This window comes from Typopeltis vanoorti, chromosome 1 (assembly GCF_054136105.1).
Source record: "Typopeltis vanoorti isolate ZY-2024b chromosome 1, IOZ_Tvanoo_1.0, whole genome shotgun sequence".
Classification (NCBI taxonomy): Eukaryota; Metazoa; Arthropoda; class Arachnida; order Uropygi; family Thelyphonidae; genus Typopeltis; species Typopeltis vanoorti.
Window position 1 is genome coordinate 179,293,400 of NC_143549.1, and position 17,624 is coordinate 179,311,023.

General features: G+C 37.4%; 1 protein-coding gene across 4 annotated transcripts in view; it reads right to left on the reverse strand.

Moving 5' to 3' along the window:
• The window catches only part of LOC150110675 (ecotropic viral integration site 5 ortholog-like), a 283,516-nt gene that overhangs the window by 230,352 nt on the left and 35,540 nt on the right, over nucleotides 1-17,624 (reverse strand). For 2 of the 4 annotated variants that reach the window (XM_090400284.1, XM_090400248.1), the window contains exon 1: nucleotides 11,274-11,626. The exons of the other annotated variants lie outside the window; for them this stretch is intronic. In XM_090400284.1, coding sequence (XP_090256410.1) covers nucleotides 11,274-11,341 — 68 coding nt within the window. In that variant the 5' untranslated portion in view covers nucleotides 11,342-11,626. Of the gene's footprint in view, nucleotides 1-11,273; nucleotides 11,627-17,624 lie in introns of those variants that run through there. 4 annotated transcript variants of the gene reach the window in all.

Genomic DNA, 17,624 nt, shown 5'->3' on the forward strand with positions numbered 1-17,624 from the left:
GGTTATAACGAGGATAGATATTGCTAGCATATGATTGCACAAGCTCGGATAGTAAATCCTTGTTTATCTCATTCTCTAGGGACTTCATGAAGGTCACACCATCACATATTCTGAATATCTGAGTCATAATTTTGTTCAGAAAGGCGATTATCAGCTCAATGGAAATTAACTTTTTCGAATAACACTCAGTTTGCATTAAGAAATTTCAATTTCTTAATGCAAACTCATTTTTAAAATTATTTTAAAAGTTTACAATGATGATCTATTAGATGTCTCCAAACAGCGGTTCTCTTCAGAAAGAAGCTGAAAACCTGTCAGAAATTGCACAGTTTGTATAATTACGGTCGTTATCAACCGATATTCGAAGTTGTAATTTTGAAGGAAAGATTTAATATTTCATATAATTAAACCATCTAAAAAAATAAAGAGGGTAAAATATCATTTAGTGATGGTGCTGCCCTACTGTTCTTCAATAAATATTTCTCTTAATGCTTCCCCCCATCCCTAATTTGGCCCAATTAGGTCTTCTTATTTTGTCGACGTTCAAGAATGCACAGGTATTTACTGATAAAGAATTTAAATCATTTTACTAGCCCTGGGTATACTAAAAACATTGCTATTTAGTATAAGTCTGAATCCAAAACAATGTCTGTAGCAAGCATATTTTACACTCAGTACGTGTCTATTTCACTCTTGACGACAGAGGCGGAACCCACTACTGCCATGGAAACAGGTCATATCCACCTGGATAAAATGAACAGAAAGTCAAGCAAATTACAATACTCCTATCAGATGCTTTGGAACCATGGACGATGGCCATTAAATTTATATATATACGGCAAATAGAACCCCACTCACCAAAGGTTGTAAAACTATCTACAGCCAGCAGGCGAAGGGCTAGTTAATCCCGAAACAATGCTTTTCAGAAGCCAAACTTGTTTTTTTCTCTCCGCTTCATATTGCCAATAATCGTTTTCCACCGGTAGAGCTAGAAACGACATCCTGCTGGTAGTAAAGCGGAATTGCTATCCGTCTGGGGTTACCTTTTAAACGGCAGAAATTTATTTTTTGATAATAGGAGTTGTTTGAGAATGTCAGATAATGAAAAGCTATAAAAACAAAAGTTTAATGCAATTTGGAAACCAAACTACTGTACATGGCAATATGATGCATTTATTTGAAATAGCACTTCGACGTCAGGAAGAATTCCAACTAAATATTACGTTCTGGTACTTTAAAAATTTATCTCCGAAAAGTTCTTTAGTTTGAGAATACAAAAGTCACTGGGGAAGCCAATGTAATCGATGGTGTGAATTGTAGTTCCATTGGATGTATGGCTGATTACATCCAATACATTTGAAGAATTTTGCTGGCTTTCTTGTCCTTGGGCCGTTTCTTTTCTTATATATAATTACCTGTGCATAGTAGTTGAGTATCTAAGCTGACGTCCTTCGGCATCTTATAAAATGAAATGCATGAACTTCATTTTATAAGAAATCTCTAGAAAATTAAAGCAATGACTTTTCTAAAACATACCGTTTGATCTTAATGTAAAACGAAGTGAAGAACCCATATTGAAGAACACGTTTCAATCATGATAATGAGCCAAGAAAGATTTCAAATTTTTAAGGGACTGTTTCACAAAATACTACTTTTTGTTCACTCGTGGCATCCATACAAAGATAATTTTAGAGTCAATTTTTCAATTAATAGTGCTGAGTGCAACGTGAGAAGTCAATATTCAGAATCATCTCACGATCAACAGGTGATCAGTTACGAGCGAATGAAGTAATATCCTTACTGATCCCTTCTATTCAGAAACGGATATCAAGGAGCATTAAACGAATTACAATTTGGAACGAAGCTATCACACTTGAATTCAGCATGTTATTTAAAAGCAGTCTCTTCAAGTCGGCTGTACAGAATATCGGCATATATATATATATATATATATATCACGTTGATGAAGGAAGGTACTCAACTTAGGTACGCTACGGTTCATCCATAACAATAATTTATGGATGAGCCGTAGCGTACCTAAGTTGGAGTTCAAAATTCAGAGGTGATCCTAAACCCATAAGCTTGCTATTATATTGCCCTTTTAAAAAGGTTTTTCACGTCCTAGAGGGAACGTGATTCGAAAGTGATTCCGTAGCTCAGTAGGTACTACTGAGCTACGGAAATACTCCAGAAAAGGAAGAACGTTTTGGACACTTATTTCCACAAATTGATGGAGTTTTATGTTATATTGACTATGTGTGGACGGTTTGTTGTTTTGTGGGATTTAAAAAATAAAAAAAAAAAAAGAAAAAGAAAAAACGAGTTTCTGAAGGTTTCATAACTCACCTTCAAATGAAAAGCTTCTTCCTCAGAAGAGCACTCTTCATGATTCTGAAGACCCTCGTTGACACGCCTCGCATTCCATTATTCTATATCACTCATCTTGATTGATTCATCCTTATGTTTATTTTATTTCTGCACGAAATTTTAAATCTTTAACATTTTTAGTATTCTTAAATTCATATTTAACTTATTCTCTTAAAATAGTTAAGTTTTCCTCTCCAGTTTAAGAACTATTTTATCTCTTTTACAGTTTGTCCCAGTTAAATTAAGCATTGGCATTACTATATATATGAACCACCACAGCTCAGCTGATATAGGCGAAGCTCTTTGGTCAGAAAGACCTGGGTTCGATACCCGTCAGTGACTTGAGGAACCTTTATCTGGTGTCTGTCGACTAAAGGTGAGTTAGCCGGTCTCATACGGAAGTAGGGTTTTTTCCCCATCCGGAAACTCGGATTTTTCGTCTCCCAGAATAGGCCCCGTGAACACACGCATCTACAGACATAGAACACACCGGAAGGCATAGGGCTAACCAGCTTATCCTCGAGTTACGGTTGCGAAGTCCAAGAATAGTTGGAAAGGTCGTGGGCACTTAAGTGCCCGTTGGGACCACTGATGACGATTACTGTGTATAGGAGAATGTTTTGTGAAGGTAGCAGAAGTACGGAGGATTGCTTTTCCACCTCGAGTATAATTCCGATGTATGGTACATTCAATATGCGGGTTATCTATTTCTGATTTAATGTTGAATTGCTAATATCCATTTCATAATTAGTCCCAATCATTCAACTATAGGGCTAGCAAATGAGTTCAAAATTCAGAGGTGCTTCTAAACCCCATAAGCTTGCTATTATATTGCTCTTTTAAAAGGAGTTTTTCACGTCCTAGAGGGGATTCGAAACTAGATCTTTTCAACTAAAAAAAAAAAACATAGTCAGTACCTACTGAGCTACGGAAATACTCCAGAAAAGGAAGAAGAAAGTTTTGGACACTCTTATTTCCGCAAGCAAATTTCTTACTGCGTGACATTCATTTCCTAATAATAGGAAGACAGAATCCATTGATAAACGGCGATTATTGAAGAGCACCATAAAAGTAACCACAATTCCAGATAACATTGCATCGAGTGCCAGATGCTTCACTATACCATTTTAGAGGTGCTGCTATTATATGATGAACACCTTTAATGTCAAAAACTGAACTTTCTTCTCTCCGAAAGCGGAATGTAATTTATGGACGACCTCTTATAACGGGGGTACTTGTTTCACATTTTTCCGTTTGTTTTTTCTATTAACACAAATGCTACAAAAATGTTATTGCCACTTTAGATGGATGATAACGTTTGACGTACATAACCATAAAGGTCCATTCTGGCGGCAGTTAATTCATCAAGTCAAGACATAAATTCCTTTTGATGTTTATCAAAATCTGAATTGCTTGACAAAAGTACTGTATTTAGTCGAATTAAAAGGAACGCTACAAAACCATATAAAAACATGTAATACAAAAAACAGCATTACTGTCACTAGGTAACGGTTTTCGATTAAATAGGAAACAAAGCTGCGACAAATCGCGGTCGAAAAAAGAGCGGTATTATCGGTGTGTGTGTGTGTGTGTGTGTGTGTGTGTGTGTGTGTGTGTGTGTGTGTGTGTGTGTGTTGTGAAAACAACTTTGGTCTTTTCATTCTTTAAACAGCCATTTCAGCTAAATAAATGTCATATTTATGGAATAAATATGACATTTATTCCATAAATGTCATATTAATACTCACTCTTTGTTATGAAAATCGGGAAGACATATGAAGTAAGTCTTATTTTTCTTCCTAAAGAGCACTCATGTCGCCTTAATGTGCCATAAGATCACGTAAGTCTGGGAAGCGACAGCGGATTTATTTCCTGTGGACTGATGGTCAGACGAAAAATGATTTACTTGATAGCATTAACTGTTTTACGAAAGAGTGTGCAGGGGTCGCTGCGGCAACCTTGAACAAAGCCATGAAATCAACAAGTGCGGTTGCCATGGTAATATAGACTCAGAAGCGAAACAAATGCATTCTTACTATAATAATGACCATTTGTTTTAATGTATTTCTCAAAGTAACTATGTGTCAGCTTACCATATTACTCCAGGTGCTATGGCGAGTTTATGGCAAGGAAAGAAAAAAAAAAGTTTTTCTTTTTTGGGGGAAAAAAGGTTGGAACCCTTCTCACTGCTTTTCGTTTTCACCTTTGAGAACGAAAAGCAGTGAGAAGGGTTCTCGAGACCTTTAATAAAACATCGATTTTACTAAAAATAAAAAGATTATTTTGAAAGTGTAAATACTTACACTTTCAAAAATCCACTTAATTACGTAAAAGGCAGGGATATAGGTAAAGCTAAGTTTATAAAAGTCTCTTGGATAGGCGATACAATGTGCAGCTGAAGACAGTTTTATCATCTTAATTGACTTTACATTGATTCCTCCATAGGTGATATTATATACATGCATATATTAGCATCTGCAGGGATATGAAGGCCATCTTATTATTAAAAAAAAAAAAAAAAGCGCTATCTGCTTCATGAATGAATCTTAATGAAATCGATCTCGCCATTTTCCAAAGCTTTTTATCGATGATAATTGTCAAAAATCAGTTTTTCAGCCGTAAAATAAAAAAAAAAAACTGCCAATGCTTTCTTAAGAACTTAGAACTAAGGGGGGGCGTAATTCTTTTCTGAACAAAGGGAAATTATATACAATAAACTCATTTGTATTGCGATTTGAAACAGGAAAAATTGGAACAGGAATAATATTGTGGAGCCCTGGGCATCACAGAAAAAACAGACAACATGATCGCCAGTGACAAGTCTCAATAAACATTCAAGTTAAGATTTTAGTTGCCATATTAGCTTCAATGATATCCGGGTTCAAGCTGCAAACATTTTCAGAAATAACAACTAGGAAAATTGACCTAATATCCAATCTCACCTTCATGTGGTGCGCCCCGTTTTCCACTGGATACTGAATGAATGAGGATGGGACAGGAAAAACGAATCTCATAAGTAGAATATCCGAATTTTTCAAATACTTTTATTATATAGGATCATATGACTTTCAGCTTTTAATATAAAGCTGAAATAAAGTAGTATATTTTGAACCATTAATTGGCTGTTGGCGCGCAATACACAGCCTCTCCTAGCCAATTATTCCCCACCTTTCTGTGATGTGGCTCGTTTCTACACACCATCTGGCGATTTCCAACTGTCATCCTATTAGAACAATGCAATAACTAATGATACGGGACCTCTCGGCGTCAGTCTTTCCTCCAAATCTTACTTAGAAGACCAAAACAAATCTCACAAACCACCCTCAGTATGGCTCCAAGGCTCCAATGATCTTTGGACAGAAAGAAACCAGAAAAGTATTCAAAAGCCTTGATATAAGTCCTCCGATTCCAGAATACCATCTGTACTAAGAGCTTGTGCCTCAGAATTAACAATCTTGTATCGTCTATAGAAGCTGTCAATCATATGGCATCTACCCAAAAGAATGGAAGCAAGCCTTTATCCAGCCTGTACTTAAAAAGGCAGGGTTGTGTTTTGGAAGTATTACACTTTACTAAAATATCTTGTCAGCCATCAAATTATCATCCCGTTGCTTTCAACTTAATACTCTCGAAAGTGATGGTCATCATCAACCAACATCTTCACTACCTGGAGACCCACCATTAATTAGTGATCACTAGTAGAGATTCCGAAAGTTTTATTCTATAGCAAACCTCCTTGCTAACTTTACCCAGCTTTGGACACTCCGTGATCTGTGTGCAATTAGAGGTCTAAACCTTTCCAAAGATTGAGATGATTTTATGTTGTTGCTCTTGATATTTCAAAGGCATCTGACAGAGCGTGATATCGCGGCGCTCTTTCCAAACCCCCATCTTACGGTCTCCTTCCTACCCTTTGTGAGTGGATTGCCAGCGTCATCTTTGATTGCTCACTGCATGTCATAGCGGATGGTTTCCTCTCACCTGATTTTTCTATCGATGTCTGAGTGTCCCAAAGCTCTGTAATTTATCTATTATATTTTCATATATGATCTTCTCTTCTCTCATTGAGATACTATTTATAGATTTGTTGACAGTACACTATTCGTCGTCTTCATTCACATAACTTTGTAATACTCAAGTTTCAAGATCTTCTATGGCTAATGCCTTAAATAGTGATCTAGCTAATCTCAATCGGGATGAAGATATTTTAGTAAAGTGTAATGCTTCCAAAACACAATCCTGCCTTATTTTCCGGAAGAAAAAACATGCTTCACTGTCCCTCACTTCTGATGCCACTCCACTCACCACCAAGATAAACTTTCTGTTGACTTTCACATCTAGCCCATCCCGGCGCCTAAACATATCAAGTCGGGAAACTCTTCGTCTCCAAAAAGCGTGGTTTCTTTCTCGATCAAAAATATTAGATCTCTTCTGCTCAACTCCGCCAAACCTTAAAATATTGCTCTCCGCAATCTGAAATGGTGTCCCCAAAACTTCCTCGGAATGTTTGATCCTTTTCTCACTAACTGCCTCCAATCGCTTTCCCACAGATCTCGGTTTCCAAATGCAATACTACAAAGAACTGGCAGCCACTATTCTTTCACTTCCCTCTAATCATACAAGAACATGGACAACTATTGGTTAATGTTTATATACAGTTCAGATCTAGACTCACCGAAGCAACTTCTCAACCTCAGTCCATATACCTTTGCCCTTTCGAGAATACTTCCCTATACCGTTTTTCTCAAGCATACAACTTCCAACTCTTAAAGAAATACATTAATAGATTCTTTTCTCCTTTCTACTTGGCACTGTCGTATAATACGTCTTGAGATCTCTCGTGCGTGGAATTGATATAAAATATTTTTATAATATAGTATCCCGCTAGCAGTTGCAATAAAATAAAGTGTTTTATTCTTCAAAATTCTGCCTCTGCTAATCAGTTTAGTGAATAGCGATCTTCGCTCATCTAGCATTCAATTGTAACTTCATAAATTCATGCGGCAATATACAAATAGAAGAGTAAAATAATATATTTACCTGAAAAATCTCTAAAAAACTCAGATTTAATGAAAATACTAAGTTTGTGCGTGTAAGTGAAGAGAATAAAAAAAGGGGGAGGGTATACGTTTCAGTATAGAGGTAGAGTTCGTTTCCTCTCTTCTTGAAACTACGCTAGTAAATGTTCAAAAACAAGCCAAGGTATTTACTCTTTATATGTTTCAGTAAGGAAATATCGTGAGTAGACATATTACTTACTATTATAATAAATGGAATTAATTCACCTAAAATATTCTTTATTCGTAGAATTTTCGCCTGAGTATTACAGGCATCATCAGTAAGGTACAAAGGCTAACTAAACAATAACTGTTATATTCACAAAGCGCCACCTAAGTAGCTAAAGTTTTTTTAAAATAAATTTAGGAAATTTAAATTTCCTAAATTTATTTTAAAAAAACCTTAGCTACTTAGGTGGCGCTTTGTGAATATAACAATTATTGTTTAGTTAGCCTTTGTGATGATGCCTGTGATACTCAGGCGAAAATTCTACGAATAAAGAATATTTTACGTGAGTTAATTCCGTTATTATAATAGTAAGTAGTATTTACTCTTTCCTAACATTGATCACGTCAAGTCGCCTTCTCGCTACCTTAAATAGGCTTTCTTAAGAACTTTCGTGTTGTATTTGCGTGAGAAAAGCGCGTTTTTAACATCGATAGGCGTTTTCAACAACTGTCAATCTCTTTTCCTTTTAATGTAATCAAATCTTAAATAAAGAGCGCAAAAACAAAGCGGTGTTGTACTTGGCAGATAACGTGTCTCATCTGTTCTGGAGAAAATATCACCTGCCACTTATTGCGTGAATTTATTCTCCATAAGACAGCTTACAGCGATAGTCGTGTCTAGCACATGAAAAGAAAGAACTAATTAAAAGGCAGAGGAAAGACAATGGTATTCTACCATGCATGGAATTCCAGCAATAAAAAAATTCTTAATTGCATCCTTGACCTACACGTGTACATTGCATTAATCCTCGTACGCAACGGATATTAATACCAGGAAGATTTTAAAATAATTCAACCCAATGCGGTTCAAGCCACACTGACCCAGTAAAGTTTACCCTCTAAAGATACATAGAATTCAATTACAGCCTTTTACCGATTATATGTAGGCAATCGATATTTGTTATTCCAATGTCGCGTTACTTGTGTGGAAGCTACACTTGTTTCCTAGAAAACTTTTACGATCTATTTTTACAATATTTTGTTTCTTCGTGTGCGCAAAACTCATTGATCGTGTACCAAGTGTGTCAACAATAAATGCTACACTGACTGAAGTATTAAAACTAGCTCGTTACTGGGCGTTGCGTCTATTGACTCTTAACAACGACCTGTGTTGACACAAGCCTACAACAGCCGCTACAAACGTGACGTCATGTCTGTAACAGGTGATATTGTCATCAGGATCTGATAAGATATGCTAGTGAAGATGTTAATGGGATAAATTCGCGTAAATAATGTGTGCTATATGTATTATAGGTTTAGGCAAACAATTACAGAAAAGTATTAAAATTAATTCGATTTTATCCTCTTCAGGATTAATAACAGTAATAAAAACCATGGTAATGTGACTAGCATGATGATGAACAGCCTATTTTTCTATCCACTGTAGGGTGAAAGCCTCTGCCATTGCGGGAGGGTTGGGTCTACTACTCCCATGGTGACCAAGTCCATATTGGGAGAGTATATCTATACTTGGGTAAAAGGAATGTATGAAGGTGGAAGACAATCACAAACATCCATGCCTACGCGGGATTCGAACCTGCAGCCTATTAGCTGGAAAGCGGATACGCTAACCACTCGGCCAACCAGGCAGGCGTGACTAGCATGATCATATATAAATTGGTCTACGTTCGATATTGTACGGCAACTTAGTCAAGTGTCATTTTACTTCTTTCATATATCAGGACGAGCTTAAATGTTTATGGTCGATATAAGCGTTCTATTTTCTGTATAAAAGCCTTCAGGTTTTTTTTTTTTTTTTTTTTTTTCAAATACAAAATCACTTATTTTTTTTATTCCTTTCTGAATGAAAAAAAAAATGTCATTATCGACTGGTTTGTGTTGTGCTCTACTTCGTCGCGAGTCGCCTGTTCCTCTTTCCCCTCCTCTAGTTTTTGAAGTCTTAACATTTTCGCTAAGGGTAGCTAAGCTTTTGGTGTAACCAAATATTTGAAGTAACCTCTCTCAAATCAAACCGTTGGTAATTGACACCTTTTATTATCTCGAAGCCATGGAAACTGCTCCACTTACCTATTCCTGCCGCAGACTCAGATAATTAACCTTACATTGTTAGACCTAGACGGCATCACAACAACTAAGCACTTAGCCAGTTTCGAAAAATTGCTTATAATCTCGGTTACTTTCAGAAATCATCTAATAAGAAGTTTAATATTAAAACAAAGTAGTGCGCTAAGTACAAAGTGCTAAGCGCACGCACACACTAAAAAAAAAAAAAAAAAAGTGGGTAAAACATATGAATGGCTTATGGCAGTACCTACTTTTTTTTTTTTTTTTTTGAGTGTGCGCGCGTACACACGTATTTGTTCCGAGAAAGGTGTGTTTGCAGCAGAAACACCGGTTCATCACTAAAGTATGTACTTATGACGTGAAGGATGAACTGGTAGGAACTTTTTGGACTGTGCTAAAGCAACTATGAGACGAGTATTAGTAAATTAAGCATTTGGGGGTGGGATGATAGTTTATATACTTTATGGAAGAAATAAAATACTGCCACCTCAGTATAACCAGACTAGCATAAGAAAGGATTTTTGGCCTTATTATTAATATGTTCTGACTGTATTTAATTAACCAAACACTGTAATTTGACTCTGGATTGATTGGAGTATGAATATTTGAAGTCCAAGCTATACTGATACCGAACAAAAATAAAACAGTATTGACAAAGACATAATATACATGTAGCTGGATCTCAGAGAAAGGAACTTCAGAGTTGGACATCAGAAATAGAATAGGCAAAGTTAAATCGGCATTTATGGAAATGAAGAGAATTTTAATAAACAAGAATATTAAAATAGGTGTTAGAGTTGGAATAGTTAAAGCAACAGTTTGGAGTATTGCAAGTTATTGAAGCGAGTCATGGACACTCAGAAAGAGAGAGAGATATGGAAAGAATTAAAGCATTGTAAATATGATGTTATAGAAAGATGGAAAAGAATATCTATACAAAGAGAATATCAAATCAAGAAGTTAAGAAAGTTGGGATGGAAAGAACACTGCTCAAGAATATTATGCAAAGAAAGACCAGATTTGCAGGACATCTTCTGAAAGGTTCTTCGGGACACCTGACAAGACCACCCCCCCCCCCCCCCACCCCCCCCCCCCCCCACCCCCCCCCCCCCCCACCCCCCCCCCCCCCCACCCCCCCCCCCCCCCACCCCCCCCCCCCCCCACCCCCCCCCCCCCCCACCCCCCCCCCCCCCCACCCCCCCCCCCCCCCACCCCCCCCCCCCCCCACCCCCCCCCCCCCCCACCCCCCCCCCCCCCCACCCCCCCCCCCCCCCACCCCCCCCCCCCCCCACCCCCCCCCCCCCCCACCCCCCCCCCCCCCCACCCCCCCCCCCCCCCACCCCCCCCCCCCCCCACCCCCCCCCCCCCCCACCCCCCCCCCCCCCCACCCCCCCCCCCCCCCACCCCCCCCCCCCCCCACCCCCCCCCCCCCCCACCCCCCCCCCCCCCCACCCCCCCCCCCCCCCACCCCCCCCCCCCCCCACCCCCCCCCCCCCCCACCCCCCCCCCCCCCCACCCCCCCCCCCCCCCACCCCCCCCCCCCCCCACCCCCCCCCCCCCCCACATCAGCAGACACGTTTTTTTATGTAATATTACCTTGGATATGACAAACGCCGCAAAACAGATAATACATCAGGTGGATGCCAGCGAGGTGAGGCCAGCATCGCTACAAAAAGATATGTTGTGGAACCTTTTCGGAAGAAAGAGTCGCACAGCGGTTATCTAATCGGGGTTACGGAGAGCAACAAACATATACCAAGCAACTGTTCTCGATGGGATAATGGGATTGGTAAATCATTCACTCATTGCAATCCACGATCGGAACTTTCACCAAAGCACGCACAGTAAATATTTCTGTAAAAAGCGACATCTGGCAGGAACGGCCGAAATATACCGCGTTCCACGTGACAAAACTTTTAGTGCCTTCACCACTTCCGATGACTGTAGTGGACGCGTGCACGCGACGACCGCTCCGCTAGATCTAATAGTTGGGAGATCCCCTACACCTGATACAGGTACATCCCATAATGCACTGCGCAGCTATTCGAAGGTTGCCACACTTCTGTTGGACTGTACGGGAAGTGTGTCGCACAAAAGCAACTGATGCATTGATTCTTTCTTTTATTCATTTAAGCAGTGAGGTCACCAGTCTCGTTAGTTTTGTTGGTCACCAATTTTTCACCTGCGCTCGACCTTCCAATAATCCGCTAACATCCCTGAGTGCAAGGGCAAATGAAGGTTAGAATGGTCGGAACTAACGCTTTGAAACACGTACCTGGCTTATGTGCTAATTCATAGGTCACGTACAGTAATAAAATGCATTATGGACCATTCCTATGTTTCGTATTCAAACCCTGTTATTACAGTTTCCGCGTGGTCTGTCTGGTACAGAAATTCGAACAAAGTGAGGCATCGGTTGAAAGGATGCACAACACTGTAATGCAAACTGTGATTGTCCTTCGCGTATACGAGCAGTATCAATCCATGCTTATTTGAAAGAACTCACTTTCCAGTAAAATAATCCGGAAAAAAGAATTACGTCATAGTACTAAAGTGCGATGTCAAACAACTGCATATGTTCTTTTTCACTCTTCATCTGAAATTTGAGTTTCTAAATAGAAGTACTTATTGTTCAGCTTAGTGGGAGTTTGAAGTGGCTTCAAGTTCCCGATAAGTGGAACGTAGGTCTCCCGCCCAAAGCCATTCACAAACATTCATGTACACAGTCGAATTCGAATCCTCAACTAATGAAAACTGGGTACGCTATTCACTAGGTTTATATGCAATTTTACTACTGAAATAAGAGCCAACAGGCTTCACTTCGGCGAAGTAAAATTATTAAAAATTAAGTGGATATTGAATACCACATTTTTGAGTTTCTAAATAGGAGCACTTATAATTGCACAAATAAAATTTTTATGTAGAAAACAGTTTAATATATAATAAATTTTTCTGCACAAAATATTGTATTAGTGAAATTATGAGTACTCGTATTTATGAACTCAAATTGAAGAGCATATTCTTCTGTTTTTACAAGCTCAAACCATTGACTTAACAATTCGTAAAATTCAAATATGTTTCGCATTATTTTATTCTATATTTCATTAGCAGAGAGACTAACTATCTAATGCGATAGTAAATTAAATTTATTTAAATTATGAACAATTAATGCATATACGACTAATCTATTTACACTTTTTAACTCTACTAACACAATAATTCTCTTCACAATAAAGGCTAGTGGATTTTGCCTGCTAATTGCGTGTATTTTCCGAGCGGTTTGCCTGTTTTTCTAGATTTGAAAAAATAAAATAAAATCTTCCACCTCTAAAAAAATTCCCCATAATCATAGTTTAAAAACTAATGCAGTAAATGATAGAGCGATTATCTAACGCTATTTGTTGAGCAACAGCAGACAAAAGAAATGACATGCAATACAGTACAAAAGAGAAAAATGAACTGAAAGATATATTATGCAAACATAATTATTGAAATAAAAATATCGGAGTTCTGGCCTAGTAACCAATTAATTACAGGTCGACTGGAGTAATATTTATTAAATAGAAAAAGAGGAATGAATTTAAATATAGCTCGCACTTGGTAATATTCTACACGCGTGTTAAAAAGTGTGAAAATTGTAAATCGGTTGCAATTTTGTTTTTATTGGAGTGATCAGAATAAGAGTCTGATATAAAGGCAACTTCAAATAATTTTTTTAGTAATTCTATCCCTTCTTTTAAATCCTTCTTCGGATTTGCTTATGGTCGAAATAAACTAACCACGGACAGCAAATTATTTAAAAACAGAGGCGCTTTTTCTGGAACTGCAGCCATCACTGAAAACTGTAATCATACGTTCGGATGAATGTCGAGAATAACTTTATTCTGGTTTTGCATTCGAAAATTTTTTTGTTTGGTCCAAAATGTGTCAGGTGGTCATTAGGACTACAATATCAATTATTGATAATGAAAGATCTCTGCTAAGAAGACAACAGTCAAGGATCTTAAAAAATGAAGAGTTGGTCAAACAATATCGTCAAAAATAAAAAAGGTCGGAGAAAGAATTCAATATCATTCCTTTGATGGCATCCTCTGATATTGGTCTAGGCATAGACTCCTCGTAATGCTGTCATACCATTCAGGCATCAGACAGTATTACGAAAATGAAGGCCACATTGCAAAAGAGAAAAAAGAAATGCAAACAATGAATGCAAGGAGGTTGAACAGGGGAAAAAAACATCATATATCCCACTTGGAGGCATTCCCCTGCTCAATGCTATTTCCATCCTCCGCGTATGAGTGGGGAAGGGAAGAGTTTGATGATTCTACCCTGCATTTCGGTACCACCCCGGCTTTGGGGTTTATAGTTCTCTGCGTCGCCACTCTCTATCCTAAGTTTTTATTGTACAGTAGATAAAAGAGAAAAATTATAACGAAGATCGTTGATGGTAACGAACGAAAGCAAATGCTGCCGGGAGCACCATTTAAATCAATTACTGTATTTTTCAACAGACAGCATGTTTGTGAACGTGAAGAAAAAAAATATGAATTATACAAAAAAAGAAATAAATAAATTCCGAGACACAGAAGCGAATCCATGTGATGCATAATTCGAAGTTTGCCTGTTTTTAGTTTTGTATTTATATTATATTTATATAATAATAATCGTATCTCTTTGAGGATTGACGTCGCTCGTAACTTGATAGCGTAATCTGATTTCCTCTGTGTTATCTCACGTCGGGTACCGTCGTTCTCAACTCTTAAAACAGTTCAATGGTATTATTCTCTATTATAAGTCCGATGTCACCAGATGAACATGTTTCATGTTATGGCAATACTGAGTTCTGCTTGTGTGTACATGGCGTAGAGTAATCAATGTCGTTTCAGCTATTGTTCAAAAAATACCATCAATATTTTTTTTAAAGTAGGTTTCGGTATTAAATAAATTGCAATTGATTTATCTTATACTGTTATGTACTGTATATGGTCTTTAGAAAATGTTTAGGTCTCATGGTGTTAATTCGTTTTTTTTTTTGCCAAATCGTCTGTTTTCTTTTGTTAGTCTAAAATTGCTATTAGCTAACTACATCTGATGAAGTAAATAACATAAATCCACTAATGCCCTTTATTCTCAAAAGGAGTAAGTAGGTGGAATTTTTAGTCCGAAATTTGGGAAATAGATGGGCAGCCAGTCCCATCCTCAGTTATCGACGGTAGATGAGTTCGGGGTTATGTCTTAAAATCGATTATTTTAAGACATCGAGGCGAGATTACGACAAGCAACTGCTGACATCTGATATTCTTAAACCCTAAACGTTTAAGAATATCATTTTCTCTTTTAGATATTACTATCTAAAAGAGAAAAAAAAAAAGTGGGTTCTAATGCTTTTTTTTCTTCTTTCTCGACTGCGGCGTTAAAAAATTGAGTTTCCAAAGAAAAAGAAACCATACGTTTGCATTAACGATCGACGAACTCGGGAACCGATTGAAAAAAAAAAAAAAAAAAGCCTAGAAAAAGCCTTGAGTCGACAACTAGTGGCGAATCTATGAGGATTCCTTTTGGCAGCCAAGTGCTACAGGCGGAAGTGTTATAACAGGTGCCTTTCGCAAAGACATTCTAATATGTTAAAATAATAATAACACTGCAACTATATATTTAAAATGGCAAGCAGCGATTGTAACACAGGAAATACATTTGAATATATCATGAAATTAAGCAAATCTTAAAGTTTACAAAAGCAGCAGTGTATTTTATACGACGTGAATTTATTTAACAGACTGAATTTTTCTCATAATACATAAGTATAGAAATGGGGAAAAAAAGTAATTTATTAAATTTTACCAAATTTCAAGAATAGACTCTGACATGCAGTTAACTGATAAATTTTTTTTTTCCCTTAAAGGCTGTATTACTTAATAAGTGTACTTACTACATCCTATTTGTTATATTATACGATATTCAAATCATAAAAATGATCAAAATCGCAGTTTGCTTATTTATACGAGTATAAAGCGATAAATCGTTTAGACAAATTGTAAAACGGGCTATATTTCTATACTGAATGATAAATGAGAGAAATTATCATGCATTTCAATATATGTCACTAGAAAGATATGAGCGGTTATCTACAGTTGAGGACTCTAGTAACAAAACAGTGTTTCAAATATTTATTACATAACTTATTTTATTTAACTAATTTCACCCCCCCCCCCAAAAAAATGCCCTTCTAAGTTTTTCTTCATAAAATAAGATGAGATTTAAAAAAAACAAATGAAAACTACTTTTTAATTATAATGCTGGTAATTTCCTCCTATTTTCATAATATACCCATAATGCACTACCACTGCTACTCCTGCAGCGGTAATACGATAAATGTCTACGATTTCATATCTCTACGAAACTGTTTCAATACAGGTGTTTAAGTTTGCGAAACAAAGATGAATTACTAAGTATTTTGAAACTGCTGAGATAGTGTTTTTATTTTCAGCACAGGCACGTAGCACAAGTTGGTTAAAAACGTGGCAGAAAACTGCATCTCATTCTCTACCAAATAAATTCAAAACATTTCAAATAACAATCTATAATTACGTGCAGTTACGAACAGTCATTATAAAGGCAGTTCCATTACACCTACTAACAGACAAAAACTTCATTTCAGCAGTTACTCATTTTTGATAAAAAATTTTCAATTAATATTCGCTAAATATATTTATCACCCGTATATTTTAATAAGTTTAATTACTAGTTAGTAGATTATTTTCACTGTCCGGTGAAAATAATCTAGCGCCGGTGTCCGCCGCTCTGCTTGCTCAGTGGAGGTCTGAAGTGGCTCGAAAATGTACGTCGTCTCTAGAGCAGTGTATGCTAATTAGGTAATTCTTAGTCAGTCCACAGTACTTATATGCTATAATATTTGTCTTACATGTCAGTTTAGAGTACTTTGTATTATAATAATGGGTTATAATATTTCGTGGGCGAGATTATCGTTACAAAAAATTATAACAAGCAGTTATTGTTTGTTTGTTTTCTCTCTGCTTACCGGAAGTTCAAATGTTTCCACCCGTGTCTAACAACAATGGAAGTTACAGATCGATTCTTTCCCCCCCCCCTCTCTCTCTCTCTCCCTCTCTCTCTCTCTCTCTCTCTCTCACACACACACACACACACACGCACACACACACACAAGGAAGTAACAGACTTTCAAAGACCATTGGCAACGTGCGATGAATAATGTCCCCGTTATGATTTTATAAAGGAACACGAAATTCCACGGAGATTCCGCTTTTCGCATATAAAAGTATGTTAAAAGTGGTGGGGAAAGCATAAAAAAGTGACAAATTTCACTCTAAACTACCAGATAACGAAATTTTCCACTAAATCAGATCGAGTAGGATTGGTATATGTAACTCCAAAAATCAACACCGTATATATATATATATATTGTTGAAATAAGATACTGCTTATAAGATAAGTAGATCTTAGAAGAAATATAGATAACACCTATATTTCTTCTAAGAAACCTAACCTGCAAACACCTCAACCGCAGCTTGCAATATTGAGTCGAGTATTTTTGGACCATTCTTTACACACACACACACACACACACAAAGGCCCTACAAGTTTAATAAAGGTTCCAGTCTATATTCGCTGTAGAAATCGCTCCACTAAACTTCGCAGCCAGGATAATGCGCTTGAACATGAGGCATCCGCAATTCCCAGTACGTTTCTTGCCGAAGTGGCACCCCAAATTGCCTGCCGTCTGCTAATAATGTTGCCTCTAAATGATTTTGGGTAGGCGTAGTCTTTTAGCAATATGAAAGATAAGCTACTGATATGGAGTGTTCTTTCGAATACATCCATTATTGTTTTACGTGCTACTGAGTGCGTAGGATTGGTACACATAATTCCAATATAGTAGGCAAGCAAACACATTCCTATCTTACATCT